Source organism: Andrographis paniculata, unplaced genomic scaffold, assembly GCF_009805555.1.
Source record: "Andrographis paniculata isolate CXL003 unplaced genomic scaffold, ASM980555v1 Contig22END, whole genome shotgun sequence".
Lineage (NCBI taxonomy): Eukaryota > Viridiplantae > Streptophyta > Magnoliopsida > Lamiales > Acanthaceae > Andrographis > Andrographis paniculata.
Window position 1 is genome coordinate 1,966,251 of NW_026137513.1, and position 22,199 is coordinate 1,988,449.

Below are 22,199 nucleotides of genomic sequence, written 5' to 3' on the forward strand. Positions count from 1 at the left end.
AAAATATAAAATTTAAAATATAATTAAAGTGTATAATTATATTTCCAAAAAAGAAAAGGACGAGTTATGTGGAACGGACGAAAATAAAAAATAAGGACAAATTATGTGGGCTAGATGAAGTATTATTTACATACTTTTCTATACTTTATATAAAAAATATATTTTCAAACCATTTAACTGATCTAAAACCAAATGACTTTATTTTGAAATTATATGTTAGAATTGCATAAATAAAACAAAAATAAAATAAAAATGATGATATATATTTTTAATATATAGTACAAGATATCAATAATATAATAGAACTGTTAATTAATTGATTCGTTATAATTCCATCAATAACACCCTCGTATTCTTAATTGTATTTGCAAGTTTTTATTTAGACAATGAGAAATGTTTCGTTATTATACGAAATAATATATTATTATTATTATTATTATTATTATTTTTATATAGTAATTAGAGTATATTGTATGGGAGTATACATATTATATTTTTTTGTATATTGATCGGGGAATTATATTAAAAGAAATTACTGGACGAACTTCGGTAATTATTTTACTAATTCACATTTACTTTTTATTAATTTTTTTTTATCAATTTTATTTAAAATAGTACTCCCTCCGTTCCAGAAGAAATATCTTGTTGGAAGTTGGCACAAATTAGGATGTAAAAGACTATAATGTCTTTGCTTTTTTAAGAATTTAAAAAAATATATTAGAGTAATAATTAGGGGTAATTTGGGAAAGTGTGAATAATTTTGTTATAAAGTGGGGACCACAATTACTAATAAGGAAACAACACAATTGTTTTAGAACGGACGAAAATGAAAAAACAAAATAACTCTTTTGGGACATAGGGAGGGAGTATTATTTAAACTAAAAGAAAAACACATTTTTGGGGTTGGTTAGCAGCCATGTAGGTAAGACAATTTTTTATACACATATAAAATATAATTATATATAATTTTATATAATATACTCCCTCTGATCCAATACAATAATCTTGTTTATCATTTTTATCCTTCTCAAAACAATAGTCTTATTTCCATAAATGATCATATCACCATAAACTATCTCTACTTTTTCATTTTTATTACACAAACTGTCACTCTTTTTTACACTAATACATTCAAAGGGCAAAAAAAAATAAAATAAAATTATTCATACTTTTTACCAACTATCAATATAATATCAATATTCTTTAAATTTGTGTCCAACCTAATTAAAACTATATTTATGGGACGGAGGGAATATAATATTATTTTTTATATTTTTCACATATTATCTATGATATTTTTACAGGAAAGATTTGGACAATCATCATAATGATATAAATCTCCCATTAGAACTCTAATATTACTACAATTCCATTATTACATAATTATTTATTCAGTGGTCATAACTATAATTATGGGGTAATAGGTGATTTAATAGTATTTAATTAATTATCAATTTTTACCAGCTAGTGCGAGGGACGCGCATTCAACTCTACTGTTTCCGATTTTCATTTTTACCGCTGCTATTTTATTTTTCACATAGAATTTTTACTTAAAATAAAATTTCATTTATTTAAAAAAAAGAAAAAAAGAAAATAGAGAGAGACCATAAAACCCTAGAGAGGGGTAGAATTTAGAAAGTGTGTTTTTGAGGCCCAATTATTGAGAAATGATCCAAACACGGCCTTAGCTTTGGTATACAATGCAGTATAGAAAGAAGGAACTGCTAGTTCGCATCTTATTGCTCAGTCTTTGCGCTAATCGATTTTCTCTGTCGGTCAGTGGATCGATCGGAGTTTTCGCCGGAGTCAGGGGAAGGGAGGATCAGACGAGCGAAGGAATTCGTGAAGGATGCAGAGGCTCCTGCCGCCGCAGCATTCAAAATTGAAGGCGGAGAACATGCGGTTCCTCTGCCTCGCGGTGGCGGTGGTCGGGATGATCGGCGCGGCGTCGCTGGTGGTGGTGTTCGTACGGACCGGCGGATCTCATCCGATGTTCTACGGCGCGTGGGCGCGGCTATCGATGGCGAGCAGCGCGACGGACCTGCAGCTGAAGGCGATCATCCACTACGCGACATCGCACATCGTGCCGCAGCAATCGCGGCAGGAAATCGGCGTTTCGTTCGACGTCCTCCGCTCGCTCGGCGGATCCTGCAATTTCCTTGTGTTCGGGCTAGGGCACGACTCGCTGATGTGGTCGGCGATTAACGCCCGGGGGAAGACGCTGTTCCTCGAGGAGGATCCGAAATGGGTGGAGACCGTCCTCAAGGACGCGCCGGAGCTCCGCGCCAACACCGTCCGCTACCGGACGCAGCTCTCCGAAGCCGACGAGCTTATGCGCCATTTCCGCGAGGAGCCGGACTGCTCGCCGGAGAAATCCTTCATTCGCGGCAACGATAAATGCAGGTACTTACGCTTTCCGCATTTCCCCCTTTTTTATTTATTTATGTTCTGAAAACAAGGGACGGTTCAGATTGGCGCTGAATATGCTATCGGATGAAGTGTACGATACTGAGTGGGACATGATAATGGTGGACGCGCCGCGGGGGTATTTCGACGCGGCGCCGGGGAGGATGGCGGCGATATACTCTGTGGCGGTGATGGCGAGGAATCGGAACGGGTCAGGTGACACGCACGTGTTCCTGCACGACGTGGACCGCCGGGTCGAGAAGATGTACGCCGATGCCTTCTTCTGCAAGAAATTTCTGGTCAAGGCGGTCGGCCGCCTCTGGTACTTCAGGATTCCCCCCGCCGCTAAACGCAGCCGCGGCGGCTTCTGCTAGGACGCGCCCCCTGCCCTTTTGCTAGGATGCGCCCCCTGCCCTTTTGCTAGGATGCGCCGGGATTGGACTTTTGTGGTTCCTGAATTCACCCTCTCTCCCACTCTCGTTCACTCATGCTTGATCTATTTTATTTATTATTTCTTTTATTATTATTATTATTATTATTATGTTATTACAGAGTTTGGGTGTAGTATGCGTGTTTAATGTTAAAAAAATATTGATTTGAATTTAATATTAAAATAATATTTAATGAAATATTTTGTAAAAAGAAAATTAGTACAAATACAAACAGTAAAGTTTAAGAATTTTATGATAAGAAAACACACATTGGAGGAGATAAATAGATGTTTAATATACTCTTTCTTTCTGTCCCATAACAAAGTTTTTTTTTTTTTTTTATTTTAGTCTGTCTCGTAATAAAGTATTTTTTTTTTTAGTAACTGTACTATTTATCTAACATTATAAATACCTTTAAAACTTACAATATTACACAAATGTCATTAACTTTATATCACACATATAACAACACTAAAACTACGTAAAAAAGCAAATGAATACTTCGTTTTGGACGAAGGGAGTAACATTTTTAATATACTCATTCGGTAGTCAGAATTTATATTTTTTTTTATTTTATCAGTTGTCATAAGAGATATTGTCTTTTTTCTTTTTTTTTTTATTTTCTTTATTATAAAAAAAAATAATTTATATTTTCTTTATTTTTATTAAAACTCATATACATCAAAATGAATATGCTTCTTTTTTTTAAGTATTAATTTCTTTATGAAATAGTCTTTTAGTCTATTATAAAGTTACTAAAAATGTTTTGGATAAAATTATTTTTAATATTTTTTTCGTTTCATTCAATATACATTTTTATATATTTTTTGTATTAAAATAAAAAATAATATTATTTTATTAATTAGTTAAGTATGTAAAATTATTTTAATATTTTTATTTTTTAAAATACAAAATAAAATGATATCTAAAGAAACTAAAAATATTTAAATATGAATAGGTTTTTAAATAAAAAATATACATGAAATAAAATAGACGAATATAATAATAAAAATATTACGTTTTTTGCCCCAAGAATTTTTTGAAATTTTTTGATAAATTAAGAAATAATAGTATTTTATTAATTAGTGGAAGTGCGTAAGAGATTTTGATATTTCATTGTATTTATAAAATAATTATATATGTAATATATATTTGTAATTTAAATAAAAATTAAAGATATTTTGAATTAGTATATGATTGCTTTATTTTAAATAGAACATAAATATTTTTAAATAAAACATGAAGATGATAAAAATAATATTTTACATTCGTACTGAGAAAATGTATATAAAAATTATTTACTTTATTTAATTTAATTTTATATTTTTAAATAGTACTCTTTGAGGTCATCCACATCGATAGTTTCTCTCCTTTGGAGAGAAACTCTCTATTTCATATATGGCTTCCATTCGGCATTTTTGGGAGTAAAAAAAAGTTTAATGACTTTTGGGTTGCTGCAGAGAGCAACTCAAAAACACCTTCAATTTTTTAATTTTGTATTTATTTATAATAAATTTATTTATTTATTTATTATTTTTTATATTATTATATTATATAAAATTTTACTCTCTACAAAATGATATATTTATATTAATATATTTTTATTTAAATTTAATTTTTAAATAAATTATATTGATATAAATATAAATATATATGTAAGTTTTTGTTGAGTTGAAAAAGTGAAATAATGATGTGGAATGGAGAGAAACTCATTTGTGAATTTATCTGATGCTTACTGTAGACACGACAATTTATGAGGGGTATAATTAATAAATAATTAAGAATATATTAATGAAAATAATTATAGTATAATAAAAATAATTTTAGATTAAAATTAAAATAACCAATTAGCCTAATTAAAATCGAAAAAATTATAAATTAAAAAATTTCATACGAGATTAAAGTGTATAATTTTTTTTTTTTTAAAAAAAATAACAATAACTAAGATGGACGAAAATGAAGAGATAGATACGGTAAGTAAGACAGAGACAATTACAAAAATTGAATTCCCAAACGAAAAAAAAAGGGATGTGTTTTGGCAACGTCAGTACGGTAAAAAACCACACAAACAACGCAGATAAGGAGGAATTGTCACTCTTAGGGTGTGTTTGTTTGGGGAATCTTCCCCCAAATACATTATTCATATTTTTTTTTTCTTCTAAAAAATATCAAATTAAATATTTATTATTTATTATTTATTTTTTATATTATATTTAAAAATTAATTCTACATTCAAAACATCACATCAACACCTAATTATATCACATTATACAACTATTCAAATTCAATATTTTTACTATTCAAATCTCAACTCAAAATCTAAATTCCCAAACAAACACACCCTAAGTCCTAACCTATATCTAGGTTTAGGCAGTTAATATGCTACTATTTAATTTGTGTTGTTTAGGTTTTAATTTCTGTTATTTATTTATTTTTTTTACAAAGCTATACTTAATACTACCTCTTTCCTTAAATGCAAAGGGTTTGTTTCCTTACGTTTTTTAAATACAAGTTTATACATTATTTATTCCGTAGATTTTAAATAAAAACCTATCATTTTTTTTTTTATATAAAATATTCCTATATCAAAATAGTATTTAAATACAAATTCAAACTAATATTTTTTTTTAGTTCATTTTAAACTATAACCAAATAAACTTTCTATATATTTATTTATATATACATATAATGTCATAAATAATACTTTCTCCGTTTAAGCTAATTATGTCACAATACCTGGATATAGATACTAAAAAAATAATAGTATTTTAATATAAAAATATAACAGATAAAAAGTAAAGTAAATATATTATAACTAAAAATGTTACATATTTAATAATAAAATAGTAGAATAAAAAAAAAATATTGACAAATTAATTATTATTTGTTAAAATACGACTAATGAAATTGTTGGTATATAAAATTATTTACCAAAAATATATAATATATTAGTTTAGCTACAAAAGAATAACATAATTATCCGGGATGGTCCAAATATTTTTTTTGAGCATTGGCAATGAATATATATAAATATTGTAGTATTTAAATATTAGTTATTGAACTTTTTATGTTTTGTTTTAATAAAATTTATTTATGTTTTACTAAAGATAATAAAATATACATTTTTGTGTTTGAATAGATTAAAATTAATTGCTTATCTATTTTATTCTACTTTTTATTTAAAATATTTTAATAAATTGAACATATATATATATGGATGAAAAAAAGAAAAAATAGTAAAAATAATACGAACCGTATAATAATAATAATAATAATAATAATAATAATAATAATAATAATAATAATGATATCCTTTTATAATTTAGATACAATTTTTTTTTTATTGCACTTTTAAGACTTGTATTTTGAATATGTTATTAAATTAATACACATATATTGGTGTAAAAGTAAAACATAAAAATAAATAAATAAATAACAAAAAAAAATTAAGCAATATTACAAAATATTGTGGAGCATAAAAATATAACAAAATATATGAAACAAATCCAAGCACACCCTATTTGTATTGTATGAGCACAATTTGATTTATTTTTTTATTTTTTTTTATTTTTATTTTTGCCAATAATGTACACTAATGTAGGTTTTGACATTTCAATTTTCATCTACCCATCTCTCACTAAACCATATTATAGTACATACATTCAAAATTTCTTTTCCATATTATTTTTATAATAATTTTTTAAAAATTACATTGATATGTCTTTTTCTCGGGAAAAAAAATAAATTTACATCAACCTCAAAAAAATCTTAAATAATATCTAAACATAAGCCTAATTTTATTTCTATCCAAATAAATAAATGCCTTGTTATTTAATGAGTGGATGTCTCTCTGGTTTGAATATTTGTTTGTTTTTTTGTATTTGTATTTTGTTTTTGAATATTTATTGAATTTGATTTTTGGTAAAATATATATATATATTTTATCAAAGGTAAAACTTGCGTAGTAATAAAATTGTTGATGCAAATTTTCAACAATAAAAAAGTAAAATTCGAAAATAGGAAATTATCTTCGAATTTGATATAATTAGTGTTTGTGATTAGGAATCTCTAAACACTGTAGGATACATAAATAAAATAGGAAAATAAAACTACAAACCGGAAAATAAAGTGGTGATCCCCAAAGGCAATTCTTTTGAATTTGATGTTGATTGAAGATGATTTGTCAGAACAGACCCGACTCCTTAAATAACCCCTTAAATAAACGGTTTGAACCACCGTCTGGTCGGTTACAGCAACCACTGTCAATCGCCCAGAAAGTCCTCTTTTGTCGACACGTGTGTTAACCGACTCACCAACCGCTCGCGCCAGTTACAGTACTCAACTATCTCGGCCGACCGCTTCTGAAAACCTCACCGCCTTAAATGGGCGGCTGGTCCCGACCGACTACTCAACCGCCCAGTAATAACCTCTTAGACTGGTCGCTAGACCAAACGACTCATCGGCCGCCCCATTAAGCGACCACCATCTGATTTCTCCAATCGGCTGAACAATGAATCATCCAGACGATTCAATAGTCGCCCCAACCAAGCGACTGAACTACTGTTTACTTAAGTAGGCGACCAATTAACGGACCTTTTTCCGACCAACCTCCGTATCAGCCGTCCTTCTTCGCCCGACTTCCTCTTTCGACCGACCTCCGTATCATCCGTCCTTCTTCGCCCGACTTCCTGTTTCGACCGACCTCAGTATCAGCCGTCCTTCTTCGCCCGACTTCCTCTTTCGACCGACCTCAGTATCAGCCGTCCTTCTTCGCCCGACTTCCTCTTTCGACCGACCTCCGTATCAGCCGTCCTTCTTCGCCCGACTTCCTGTTTCGACCAACCTCAGTATCAGCCGTCCTTCTTCGTCCGACTTCCTCTTTCGACCGACCTCCGTATCAGCCGTCCTCCGTCTGACCTCATTTGGTCCGACTGCGAACCATCCGACAGCGTACCAACCGACCGGCTCTGTTTGCCTTATCTCCTTAGATGGACCACTGGTTCAACAGACTATCCTCTTGACAGACCTCCGCGCTTCTTTGCCAGACCTTCGTCTTGACAGACCTCCGAGTCTTCCGGTAGTTCTTCTTTGCCCGACCTTATCACGTCCGATCTCCGTGCCCGACCTTGTCCTGTCCGACCTCCGTATCTGACTTTATTACGTCCGATCCTCCGTGCCCGACCTTGTCCCGTCCGACCTCCGTATCGGCCGATCACCCTTCCTTGTCCGATTTTCTTTTGCCCGACTTTTGGATCGTTTGGCTTATATTCAGATCCATCCAAAATCCTACTGCCATTATTTATTATTATTATTATTTTTGCGCTCAACAAAAATAAAATTGTTAGTAGAGTTATGCAATAATAATTCAACAAAAATAAAATTGTTAGTAGAGTTATGCAATAATAATTCAACAAAAATAAAATTGTTAATAGAGTTATGCAATAATAATTCATATTAAATTATATAATAATTTTACTGCATATTGCAATTTTTCCCAAAATTTGAGTTGTGTGCCTTTAGGGTCTGGTCTATTCGTCAATATTTTTTTATTTCATATAATTTTTTATAAATATTAATAAAATATATATATTATTATTTATATTGTTTGTATTATTATATTAGTTTGGGCCTTAATTCTATCTTGTATATATTTATTTTAGGTTTTAGGTTAATACAAGTTTAAAATATTAAATATATATATGTACGGTGGCGGATCTAGAATTTTGAATTTGATGGGTCGATAATTAATATAATTAATTTAAATTAAAAATAATAAATTGCATCAAAAGAAATTTATATTAAAAAGTATGAAATTTCAAATTAGCAATCACTAATACATCAAAATAGCTACAACGGTTCACGACGAGATCTCATATTTTGGTATCGATTGACAATATCATCGATACTAACTTTCGTAAACACATCTCTTTCTAGAAAAGTAACTAAAAAATCATTCAATAATTGATCTCCCATGCTATTCCGTAATTTGTTCTTGATGGTAGTCATCGCTGAAAAGGATCTTTCCACGATTGCAGTTGCTACAGAAAGAAGCAATACTAATTTCAATAGCAAGTAGACCCTTGAATGTGTTTCATTCTTCTTTGTCTCAACAAGTTTCATAGAAAGTTCATTTAGATCTTTCAAATCCCAAAATCTCTCATCACATCGAATATCAGTAATGAAATTACCCAATAAATATTCAAAAACCATCAATTCTACTTCTGAAAATTCTGTAGGATAAAATTCTGCAAGCCGTCGCAAACTTTTTTTTTTATCAAAAGCAGAAAACCGATTAGAAGGAAGAAAGCAAGACATACACATCAGTAATTCTTTGCTTACCTTATTGAATCGATTTTCAAGTTCTTGCAATTGTAGATCAATTACACTCAAGAATACTTCAACTCGAAAATGATGAAGATTTGTCATTTGTGGAGACTTATTTCCGCAATAACACCTCATCCCCATAATAACATATTTTCCCTTCATATCAAGAATCTCCACTTCATGTTTAACTATAAATGATGTAACTTTTTACATGAAATCGTCCCATCCATTCTCTCTCAAATCTTGAAGGTTTTTCTTAGTTACATCAACAATGGACATTGCATTTACAATGTCTTGTTCTTTTTTCTGCAAGGCCAAATTTAGTTCATTTGTAATTTCAAATATTGACAACATCAAGTGTGCTACGAAACTGAAATCAAACGACAACATTAAGTGTGTAAGTGACTCAGCTTTATTCTTGTCTTTCATATCATAAACTTTTCCAATGGCATCAAGTGATTCAAGAATCGAAGGAAATAAATGAATCACATTTAAAATTGTTTTGAAATGTGATCCCCAACGAGTATCTTCAGGCCTACTTAATCCAAGCTCTTGATTTAAACCTGTTCCAGATTCGATTTCCCCCAAAGACAATGCTTGCACGACAATTTCAACTTGTTTTTCTTGAAGAATTTCTTTTCTTTTGGGTGAACCTTCAATAAAATTCAACAAAGGTACAAGAACATAATTAAATAACCAACTAACATCTCTATTCTTTTGAGCAACAACAACAAGAGTCAATTGAAGTTGATGAGCAAAACAATGAACATAATAAGCACTTGAAGATTCTTTCAGAATTGAAGTCTGCAAACCATTAATTGACCCTCGCATGTTACTAGCCCCATCATATCCTTGGCCTCGAACACTAGATAGACTTAAAGAGTGTTCCATTAGCAGTGACTCTATTGCATCCTTTAGAGTCAAAGAAGTAGTATTACCGACATGCATAATACCAAGAAATCTCTCATTTACTTCTCCTCTTTTATTAACATATCGCAAGCAAAGAGCCATTTGCTCCTTATCAGCAATGTCTGCAGACTCATCAACAAGAATCGAAAAGAAACCACCGTCAGTCAAGTTCCTCAATAATCGCTTTAGTTGTCTCTTTTGCACAAGCATTAATTATATCCTTTTGAATTGAAGGACCAATCAATTGACAATTTCCAGGAGCATTTTTCAAAACCACTTTCTGGTAATCAGAATTATGCACATAAGGTAGTTGAAAGTTCTAAAAAATTACATTTATTCAATGATCTTTCACTCTCATCATGACCACGAAAAGCCAATCCTTGAAGCAAAAGCCATTTCAAGCATTCAATTGAAGCTTCTAACCGCAAACGATAAGCACTCGCTGATTGTTCAGATTGCTTAGACAAAACAGATACAACCGAAGATTTTTGGTTCTTGAAATCATATAATCTTCCCAATGCTTGATTGTGAGCACTCTTAATTCCACCCACATGCTTAGAAAATGCTTCACTTCTATTCCAAGTTCTAAAACCCACACCAACAAAAGCATCTCCACCAGTTGAGTTATCATCCTTGAATAAGTGACACACAAAACAAAAGGTTGCATCCTTTTCAACACTATACTCAAGCCAAGATTTGTATTTCTCAAACCATCTAGGGAGAAAGCGACGGTTGTTGCCCGAAAATACAGTTTGAGGAAACAAGTGATTTTTAGGTTGACAAGGTTGTCTTTGAATATATGCTCTTCTAATCATATCTCTATCATCCGGATGAAAATCAACAATTTTTCTTCTTTTTCCCGGATCATGTGAAAGATCATAAACATCACATTGATTCAACCTTACTTGATGCCTCGTATTTGAATTAACTTTGATGCATTGTTCATCTTGATCTTGAATGTGTTCATGCTTATCAGATGAAAAATCATTTAAAGGAGAAGATGCTGGAGAACTTACTTCAAATGGCTCTTCTCTGTCTCTGTTTTGGTGAACTTTTTTACAAAAAAAAGTTGAAATTTGACTTTGATTGATCCTCTTTATTTCGAAACTCTAAAATTTGAATTAATAAAAAAAAAAATCAGCAAACAACATCACAATAATATCACAAACACAAATGCATAAAATTATTTATAATATAATACAAATTGTATTGAATGATAAATTCTAAAAAATTCCACAAACTATAATAAACTCTTAAAAAAAATATGATACAAAAAATTCAATATACCATAAAAAAAACCCTAATAGACAGCGGACATCAACCAAATTACCTCCAATTCATTCTAAAATAATAAATAAAATTAATTGTCTGTCAAAGGTATTGGTGTAAATTATAATGCAAGGAATATTTTTCAAAAACAGGGGAAGAGCCGAAGAGCAGATAAAATTAAATCTGCGTTGGTGAAATTGGGCGAATCCTGACTGTAGAATAAAAGAGGAAGAAGATAAAAAATAAATATAAAAATAATAAATTAAATTAGGGTAAATATATAATTTTAGTGATAATTGAGTATTATTTTTATTTTTATTTTGATAGATAGGCAGAAACATCGCCATTAATTTTTAATATAAACATAAAATTAATAAATTAATTTAATAGTATAATTATAATTTTAGTAATAATTAGTATTATTTTTAATTTTTTTTGGTGGGTCAATCGACCCACCCTACATCATACTCCATCCGCAACTGTATATGTATATATTATAGATAGCGGCGGACGGTTATGGTGCCGACAATTTCAAATCATCACCATATTGATATAATTAAATTAATAAACTAACATAAAGTAACAACAATTCGTTACAAAATAAATAGTTGATCACATTACTTTGAAGCAATTACCATTTTATCACAATATAAATAACATATGTTGCACTGTTATATATTAATATTAATATTTGCTATTTATTTTTAAATATTTGTTGACAGAATCAAATTATATTATAATAAAATTAAAATATATTTAAACTATATATAATTATATAATATACTATTAAAATATATATTATATATTATATTAATATTTTTTTATTTTATTAATAAATATTTGATGTTTAGGTCAAATCAATATCACACTAATTTGATTCCATCAATATAATAATCAGCGCAATTATACACTGTCAAAACATTATATTATTATTATTATTACTTGAGTGGATATACAAAACATTATTGATATAATTTAATGTTGCTAATTTAGGATTTGTTTAATTTGGCTTCAAACTAAAATTATTTGTATAATTTAATGTATACAATTGTAAATAATAAAAATAAGTAATTACTTTACATCAAAATATTATTTTATCTTGACTCTTATTTAATATAGTCATTCAATCTAATATTTTGTATAAGATAATTAATACATCCGTAGTTCAATTGTGTGGTCAATAGAGTCAATAGATTGAGAATGAGTTTTAAAAAAAAATAGGTAAAAATAGAAAATGTTAGTTTTTAGGGTAAAGAAAAGTATAAAAAAGTAGTATTTTTTTACTAAAATTAAAATGAAAATAAACTTATATTACAACAACGAAAAAAGAAAAGTGAAAATAATTTTAGATGATGGAGGGATGAAATATGTTTTTATCTATAACCATAAAATTACAATATAAAACTTAACAAATAGGGTAAATTGTACTTTTAGTTTCGTATCTGACCATTTTTATCATTTTAGGACTTTAATTAGAGTGTGTTTGCTTGAGGGATTTTGCTAAAAATCCACTATTCATCCAAAATTTCGTCCTAAAAATATCACATCAAACATCTATTTTTTATTTTCTATATTATTCTAAAAATTAATTTTATACTCAAAACATCACATCAACACCTATTTATATCACATCATACAATTATTCAAATTCAAAACTTTTACTATTCAAATTCCAACAAAATCCAAACCTCCAAACAAACACACCCTAAGTGGACTCTGTCTGAAAATAGTCTCGTAAGTAAGATTTTTCGCTAAAATAGTCCTCCGGTGCCGGATTCGCCACGCTGGCCCGCCGTTACTGATGTGGTACTGACGTGAATGACATGTCATCACCACGTAGATGCAACTTCGGAGGACCATTTTAGCGAAAAAATTTTACTTGCAAGACCATTTTCAGTCAGAGTCAATTTGAAGTCCTAAAAATGATAAATTAGGTCATATACGGTACTTAAAAAAACAGTTTCCTAAGACATTTTGTAAAAAAAAAGAACAAAAACAAAAAAGTGTCGCTGACGTGGCAACTACATGGCGATGACATGCCATCCACGTTAGCAACAACGGGCCAGCGTAGCGAGTCCAGCACCAAAGTACCATTTGAGCGAAAATTTTTTACTTAAAAGACTATTTTCAGACAGAGTCCAGTTAAAGTCCTAAATTGATAAATGAGGTCATATACGAGACTAAAAAAATAATTTACGCTAACAAATAAAAATTAACGAGCACGGAATTAAAATATTTGTATTGAATGCAATTAATTAATTGGTAAACTGATCTTTTAATCCTCTAACTGACTCCTGTATTATTTTAGTCATATAATTGGAGTATATCGTAAAATAGTCTTGTAAGTGAAAATTTTTCGCAATTTAGTCCTCAATGTCTATGTGGCACCTGCGTGGCATGCTGACTACATATCGATTAGTTTAGCGCCATGTGACCTACACATGTCCGCCATGTGGATTATTTTTATTTTTTTAAATATAAAAAATTACAAAAATTAAAATTAAAAAAAAAATTTATTCATATGTCTGTCAAATCAGTGCAACGTGACCTTTAATAATTTATATATTAGTATATTTTTTAATTATATTTTTATTTTTAATATAAAAAATATAAATTATTCATATAGCGGCTACGTGTCGGTTAACCTGACTGACATGTGGATAATTTAAAGTTTTTATTTTATTTTATTTTATATATTTAATTTTATTATTTATTTTAAAAATAAAAGTTATATGGCCAAGCACATGTCCGTCACCTTACACGCACATATCACATAAGCATTGAGAACTAAATTAATTTCTTCTTTTTATTTGCGAAACTATTTTAAAATAGTATCTATTAGATACTAAAATATTAAAAAGGTCCAGTTACGAAACAAAAAAAATCAGTTAATACTTATTTAATTAACATATCCAATATAACACTAAAAGAAATTATCAATTTTGTAACGAGGTTTTTTCTTTCATAAATTCACTTTTTCCGCTACTAATGATATTAGAGACGAAATTAGAGACGAAATTAGAGATGGAATTATGTTAGCTACGTGAACTTTAGGAACGGAATTCCGTTACAAATATACTATTTTTTTTGTAGTTTAATCTTATTTATTAGGTAAAGTTTGTGTTTGATTTGGATTTTAAATATAAAATAAGTATACTATTTAATATGCATGTTTTTTTTTTTTTTATAATAAAAATTCATGTTTTTCTTTCGTAATATATTACTACATGTCCTATTTAATTTGTCTATTATTTCTATTTTTTTTATCTAAAATAATTTATGATTTTATTTTTTTGAAATATAATTATACACTTTAATCACATTTTAAAATCATAATTTATAATTTTTTTATTTTAATTAAATTATTTATTTATTTTAATCTTAATCTATAATTATTTTTATTCAATCATAATTATTTTCACTAATAAACTTCTTAATTACATAATACCTAAAATTCCGTTTCTAAACTAAAGAGGACAAATTATCCGAAACGAGAGTATATTAAACTATTATTCAAATCAAATCAAAACCAAATAAACTTGAACCGAATAAAAATTAATACTTCATTTGTTTATTTGATAAGTATATATTTTGCTTACTTTTGTTGTCTAAATATAATATTTATTTCTTTTTTTAATATATATAAATTCACTGCATATTACAAATACCTTCACATTTATACTTATTTATATCAATAATTTTACATTAATTTTACATATCAAAACTATAATTACAATTATTTATTACTCCCTTCATCCCAAATAATTTGTCTTTATTTTTTATTTTCGTCCGTTTCACATAATTTTTCTATTTATTTTTTAGAAATATAATTATACACTTTAATCTCATTTTAAATTTTATAATTTTTTAAATTTTAATTAAACTATTAAGTTATCTTAATCTTAATCCACAATTATTTTTATTATATAATAATTATTTTTACTAATACATTTTTTAATTATTTACTAATTATACTTTTCCTAAATTTTTATATCTACAGTAATACGTCCATAATACATGGGACGAAGGGAGTAGAAAATAAGTAAGATTTATCAAATTTAAAGGTGTATCTACTTTTTTATGAATCTTTTATTTTAGATTTTAATTTGAAGCAATGAGTTATGTATAGCATTATGTAAGAATAGAAAAAATAAAAAAAGTTATTTATTTTTATATAAAATTATGATTATTTGTGTAGTAATTGCATTTTGTTCTTTAAAAATAAAAATAAAATAATTATTTTTATATTAAAAATATCACATAAATTTTTATTTATATAACATTAAAAAGTTATTCAAATTGAATTCCAAATTCAAAAATCACATCCACAAACATACTTTTGTATGAACTAGTTTGACAGTACATTTAAGGGTGTCTTTGTTTGGAGGTTTGGATTTTGAACTGGGATTTGAATAGTAAAAATTTTGAATTTAAATAGTTGTATGATGTGATGTTTTGAATGAAATTTGATATTTAGTATGATATAAAAAATAAAAATTAAGTATTTGATTTGATGTTTTTGGAGCGAAAAAATAGAATGAAAAATGGAAATTAAATCCAATCCCCGAACAAACACATATTCAAACACATCACTTTCGTCTTATTACACGCAAGTCTAACGTTTCAATATTGTATTCTACGCTGTGTTTTGATTTAACTTTAATAAATAATCAAACAAAATGTCAAACAAATAATAAGTGTTGTTGAAATTGAAGAGACAGCGGAGTATCATATGCAACAGGTCGTTGACTGTAGAAGACACGTGGCTGACCGTCGCCCTCTCTCTAATGGTTAGGATGATGTTACTACTCCTTACATTATAAACAATAAAAGAGTGTGTTTCTTTCGATGAGATGGGAAAAAATTTGATTTGGATTTGGTATGAAAATAATGTTTGATGAGATATTTTGTGAGAGAAAAAAATTATATTTTTTTAAGAAATGCAGAGTCCAAATAATAAAATTTAAAAAATATTGATTTTGTGTATTGATTTCGAAGATATTTTTTATATGAGGTATAAAACTTTGTATAGATAATATAAAAATAATGAATACATGTAATATATTATTTTTTATATAGAAAATATATTGAAAATTTTTGTGTAGGCTGTGTTTGTTTGGGAGTTTAGATTTTGAGTTGAGATTTGAATAGTAAAAATTTTGAATTTGAATAGTTATATGATTGTGATAAATAGATGTTGACGTGATGTTTTGAATGTAAAATTAATTTTTAGTATAATATAAAAATGACAAATAGATTTTTAATTTGATATTTTTTAAGAAAAAATATGAGATGAATAGTATATTTAAAATCCAATCCCCCAAACAAACACACCCTAAAAGAACACATAAATAGTTATTCCGAGTATTTTCTTCCAGTGGTGTGTTATATCATATTAAAAACTCATTTAAATTTTTATCATATTGTAAAAATAAATTTTGTATTATTTGAATTTTTTAGACGTCAATAAATTTATTATTTTATTTAAAATATATTTTATACATATCTTTATATTTAATAAAATAATTTATGAAAACTTCCTTACTCTCAATTAAATCGACATATTTAATTTGTAGTACGATATTTAAGATAGTAACATTTGGTGAATTAATAATAATGATTTATGATTTTAGTTTATTTATTTTTTATATGAGTAGTGATTTTGATATTTTTTAAATAAAACTTAATATACATCACTAAAAAAAGTTTAAAAAAATTTTATATCTCAACAAAATATATACAATATAGATATTATTTTATAAAGAATAAAAATTTTATATAATATAATTAAATAAAAAATATTTTATTTATTTATAATTAATATAAACTAATTTTCTTAAGAACATATGAAGTAATGTAAATAAAAATATTTGTTTACTAAAGAGAAAAAAAAATTTGAATAGATCCTATGTATAAGAAGTTAAAAATTTAATTGTGTTAGATTGAAAAAAATGAGTTTCATGTGACTCCAACATATAAGATATTACATATTTAATTAAATGATTTATATTTGTTAAACATGTTCAATATGGATAAATTTTACTAAAAATAAAAGGGTAAACTAGTTTTTTAGTCCCGTAAGTAGAACTTGTCGCAAACTAGTCCCATAACTGAAAAATTTCGTTGTTTTAGTCCTCCGGCGCCGGAGACGCCCGCGTGGCTCGCCGGAAGCCACGTGTCTGCAGGTGTCACGCCAAGTCAGCGACACCTGGCGGACACGTGGCCTCCGGCGAGCCACGCGGGTGTCTCCGGCGCCGGAAGACTAAAATAGCGAAAATTTTTCACTTATGAAACTAGTTTGCAACAGGCTTCACTTATGGAACTAAAATGACAAGGGGTCCAGTTACGGAACTAAAAAAGCAATTTACCCAAAATAAAAATATATCAAGTAAAATGAGAGAAAAAAAAAGTATATCAGTTAAAATTGGACGAAAGAAGTATAACTTCCTCATTTCTTATAATATAAATGTCTTTTATAACATTAATTAATTTATTATATGAAATTTAAAACAAAAAAATATTATATATTAATTTTTTTATAAAATTATAATATTATTAAATTATTTATTATAGGAGTATTAAATAATATACCAGTAGTGGCACACATATGGTGTTGTATAATTTGTATAAATTATTAAAGTAATATTAGATAAATAGTTTATTATATTGATAGATAATTTACAGAAATATAAGTATTCTTCGAAGTAATTATTAATTAATACAAAATTATATGACTTTTTTTTTTTTTTTTATCATGTCCACAAAGATGGAGTTTATATAGTTAATATATATAAGTATATTTTATAAAAATGTCAATAAACTTCTGTATTAATAATATACTATTTTCTTGTTATATATTTAAACAAAATATTAATGTGCTAAAATAATTAAAAATAAAAATAATATATGTTTATTTATACATACAAAACATACATAATTTTATAAATCTTTTGAAATATGATGATTGACATAGAAAGATGAATTGAATTGTTTATATGACAATTTAAAATTTCTATTTTCGATACCATCTTTTGTCGTCAAGTTAATATCATATATACATTGAAAATTATATGTAAAATATAAATAAAATATTGCAACGTATTTATATGTATATATATATGATATATTACCTTAAAATTGAAAATTATATGTAAAATATAAATAAAATATTGCGACGTATTTATATGTATATATATATATATATGATATATTACCTTAAATCTGCTTCAATTATTTATCTGCAATGTATGTATATAATCTTTGTAAAGTAATTGCACATAATTTTATGTACTTGTTACATATGGTAGTCCGAAGATTTTGAAAATCAACATGCTCAATTTGTCAAATAATATCGAAAAATTTGACCTTCATATAACAAAATAAGAAAATCAAAATTATGTGTTGAAAAAATTAATTATAAAAATAAAGTACAGAAAATTTACTCTTTGTTGATGTCTAAACTTGCGCATACAAATTTGTTTTTTTTGCATTTAATAATTGAATTACTTTTGAAGTTGTTGAGATATTTTAGATATCACTTTTAGATTTAATATATTTATATCTAGATTTGATCTTATTCATAAATTAGATTACTTAGATTTGAGTCTATCGAGTCTGTTTTGTATTGTCTATATATGGGCTCCTTATTTTGATGATCAATAAGATAATCTCATTATTTTCCCCCAAAATTTCTAGCATGGTATCAGAGCCTACTTTTCTCATGCCTTAGATATAGCCTACGAACTCCTGGTACATTCAACCTACATTGTACCCGGAGGTTTTGTGATTTTGAGATCTTTCTGCCATCCGCTGCTTGTCATTCGCTGCTTGTTTGTCGTACAATCAGAAACCTGTCTGCCATCTGCCATATATTCATCTGCCATATGTTCGCTGCTTTTCTGATGTTTGCGTCCGATCTGAAACCTGTTTGCGATTTGCTATCTGTTGTTTGCGTGCGATCTGAAACCTGTCTGCGATCTTCTTTTTGTCTGTGCTTGTCTATTGCATGCGTGCGATCTGTTCAATGTTTCCGATCTATGTTGTTTTCGGCTCCGGTGGAGTCATGTCGTTTTTTGGCTCCGGTGGAGTCATCTTGTTTACGGTTCGTTTTCAGCTCCGGTGGAGTCTTGTCGTTTTTTGCTCCGGTGGAGTCATATCGTTTTCGGCTCAAGTGGATTCATCTCGTTTTTTGCTCCGGTGGAGTCCTGTCGTTTTCGGCTCCGGTGGAGTCCTGTCGTTTTCGGCTCAAGTGGAGTCGTGTCGTTTTCGGCTCTGGTGGAGTCATGTCGTTTTCGGCTCCAGTGGAGTCATCTCGTTTTTTGCTTCAGTGGAGTCATGTCGTTTTCGGCTCCGATGGAGTCATCTTGTTTTTTTTTGCTCTGGTGGAGTCATCTTATTTTCGGCAACGGTAGAGTCATCTCGTTTTCGGCTCCAGTTGAGTTATTTCGTTTTTTTGCTCATGTAGAGTCATCTCGTTTTCAACTCCGGTGAAGAGTCATCTCATTTTCGGTGGAGTCATCTCATTTTTTGCTTCCGGGTGGAAAGTCATCTCGTTTTCGGTTCCAATGAAAAGTGAACTATTATTTTTATTTATGTTTTCTTTTTTGCGTTTATATTCAAATTTCTTATCAAACTCAAGTTGGTTTCTGTTATATCACTTGAGTTTGAGAGGGATGTTGAGATATTTTAGATATTCAGTTTTAGATTTAGTATATTTATATCTAGATTTGATCTTATTCATAGATTAGATTACTTAGATTTGAGTCTATCGAGTTTGTTTTGTATTGCTATATATAGGCTCCTTATTTTGATGATCAATAAGACCATCTCATTATTTTCCCCCAAAATTTCTAACAGAAGTAGATAATAAATTCGTACTAAAAATTATATCAACTTTTATAATTTTTTTTAAAATCATTTTTGTAGATCTAAAAATGATACCAAGTTTTTGTAATTTTTTTTTTCTTAATCATTGTTGCATCTACAAAAGAAATACCCCCTCCGTCCACAAAAATTACTCCAATTTTCTTTGTATACAAAAAAAATGAGAGTAATTTTGCGGACGAAAAGGTTTAATAATAATAATAATAATACATGCATACATACATACATACCAAGAAAGTAACGTATTTGTCAGTTCATATTCGTAATTATTATATATCTTTTTTGAATCATCTAATTTGAAGGAGTATTGTACAATAAACAACAACAACAACAATGATACCAAATAAGTCTTACAATGACTCCATAAGCTGCGATGACATTGTTATGTTGAAGACTTTAAAATAATATTTCTCATTCCAACATTGTTATGTAAAATCATTGGTGCAATTGACATACTAATTATTACTTTATCTGTCCACCAAATCTATATTTTTCTTTTTTGTTTGTTTACAAAAATATGTATTTTTCATTTTTAGCAAATAACTCTTACACACTCTTTAATTTATATCATTCACTATTCTACTTATTTACATATATATGCTACCAACATCTACACATTCAATCTATCCAAAATTTTATCTCACATTATTCATTCAACTATATATTTACCAATATAATCTTACTTTGTATCAAAATCAACCAATATAATACACATTCATTAAAACTCATGTCCAACTCATATGAGTATATATTTCATGGACGGAGGGAGTATTATTACAAGTATATACCCCCTTTGTCATGCTCGAATGTACCCATTGGTTTTTTTGTAGTAAATAAAAAAATAATAGAATTTTATTAGTTAGTTAAAGTATGTGAAATGATTTTGACATTTTGCTCTTGAAAGTATAAATAAAATGAATATTTTTATAAAAGTTAGGCATGTTTGTTTCTTTTGCAAAAAACTTTTTTAACACATTTTTTCAAAAAATTAATATATTACACGCTCAATTTTTATTTTTTTTATATTACTTACACAATTTCATATACTTCACATAAATTTTTTTCCTTCAAACCATAACACAAAACAAAGGCATATATGATTATTTTTACTAGAGATAGAAATTGATATTTTTAGTGAGACGGGTGAAAATTAGTGGCGGATGGAGTATTAGGCAAGGTGGGTCAATTGATCCAAAAAAATAAAAAATAAAAATAATACTAATTATTACTAAAATTATAATTATACTATTAAATTAATTTATTAATTTTATGTTTATATTAAAAATCAATGGTGTTATTTCCACCTATCTATCAAAATAAAAATAAAAATAATACTCAATTATCACTAAAATTACATATTTACCCCTAATTTAATTTATTATTTTTATATTTTTTTTTCATCTTGTTCCTCTTTTATTCTACCGTCAGGATTTGCCCAATTCCACAAACACAGATTTAATTTTATTTGCTCTCCGGCTCTTCCCTATTCCGTTTTTTAATCTTCCTTGCATTATAATTTACACCAATACCTTCGACAGGTAATTAATTTAATTTATTATTTTAGAATGAATTGGAGGTAATTTGGTTGATGTCCGTTGTCTATTAAGTTTTATTATTTTTTTATTTTTTTTTTATTTTTTTATGGTATATTGAATTTTTTGTATCATATTTTTTTAGAGTTTTAATCTTTTAGAGTTTATTATGGTTTGTGGAATTTTTTAAAATTTATCATTCAATACAATTTGTATTATATGATCAATAATTTTATGCCTTTGTGTTTGTGATATTGTTGTGATGTTGTTTGCTGATTTTTATTTTTATTTTATTAAGTCTGAATTTTAGAGTTTTGAAATAAAGAGGATCAATCAAAGTCAAATTTCAACTTTTTTTTGTAAAAAAAATTCACCAAAACAGAGACAGATAAGAGCCATTTGAAGTAAGTTCTCCAACATCTTCTCCCTTTAAATGATTTTTCAT

At 27.9% G+C, this 22,199-nt stretch overlaps 2 protein-coding genes across 2 annotated transcripts; one reads left to right on the plus strand and one right to left on the minus strand.

Annotated features, from left to right (window-relative positions):
- The first annotated feature begins 1,643 nt into the window (after positions 1 to 1,643).
- On the plus strand, positions 1,644 to 3,035 carry LOC127245243 (probable methyltransferase At1g27930). The gene is made up of 2 exons (XM_051265996.1): positions 1,644 to 2,403; positions 2,471 to 3,035. Exons 1-2 carry the CDS (start codon positions 1,850 to 1,852, stop codon positions 2,778 to 2,780), a joined length of 864 nt encoding a protein of 287 aa, XP_051121953.1. The 5' UTR covers positions 1,644 to 1,849; the 3' UTR covers positions 2,781 to 3,035.
- Positions 3,036 to 9,368: 6,333 nt separating this feature from the next.
- LOC127245711 (uncharacterized) lies at positions 9,369 to 10,280 on the minus strand. Its single transcript, XM_051266726.1, has one exon. It carries the CDS (start codon positions 10,278 to 10,280, stop codon positions 9,369 to 9,371), a length of 912 nt encoding a protein of 303 aa, XP_051122683.1.
- Between the last annotated feature and the right edge of the window lie 11,919 nt (positions 10,281 to 22,199).

What these genes read in the sequence shown, in the direction of transcription:
- LOC127245243 (XM_051265996.1), top strand. Translation starts at nt 1,850, where the DNA reads ATGCAGAGGCTCCTGCCGCCGCAGCATTCAAAATTGAAGGCGGAGAAC. An exon ending in CGCGGCAACGATAAATGCAG is followed by an intron (nt 2,404 to 2,470) that starts GTACTTACGCTT and finishes GGGACGGTTCAG; the next exon opens with ATTGGCGCTGAATATGCTAT.
- LOC127245711 (XM_051266726.1), bottom strand. Translation starts at nt 10,280, where the DNA reads ATGCTTGTGCAAAAGAGACAACTAAAGCGATTATTGAGGAACTTGACT.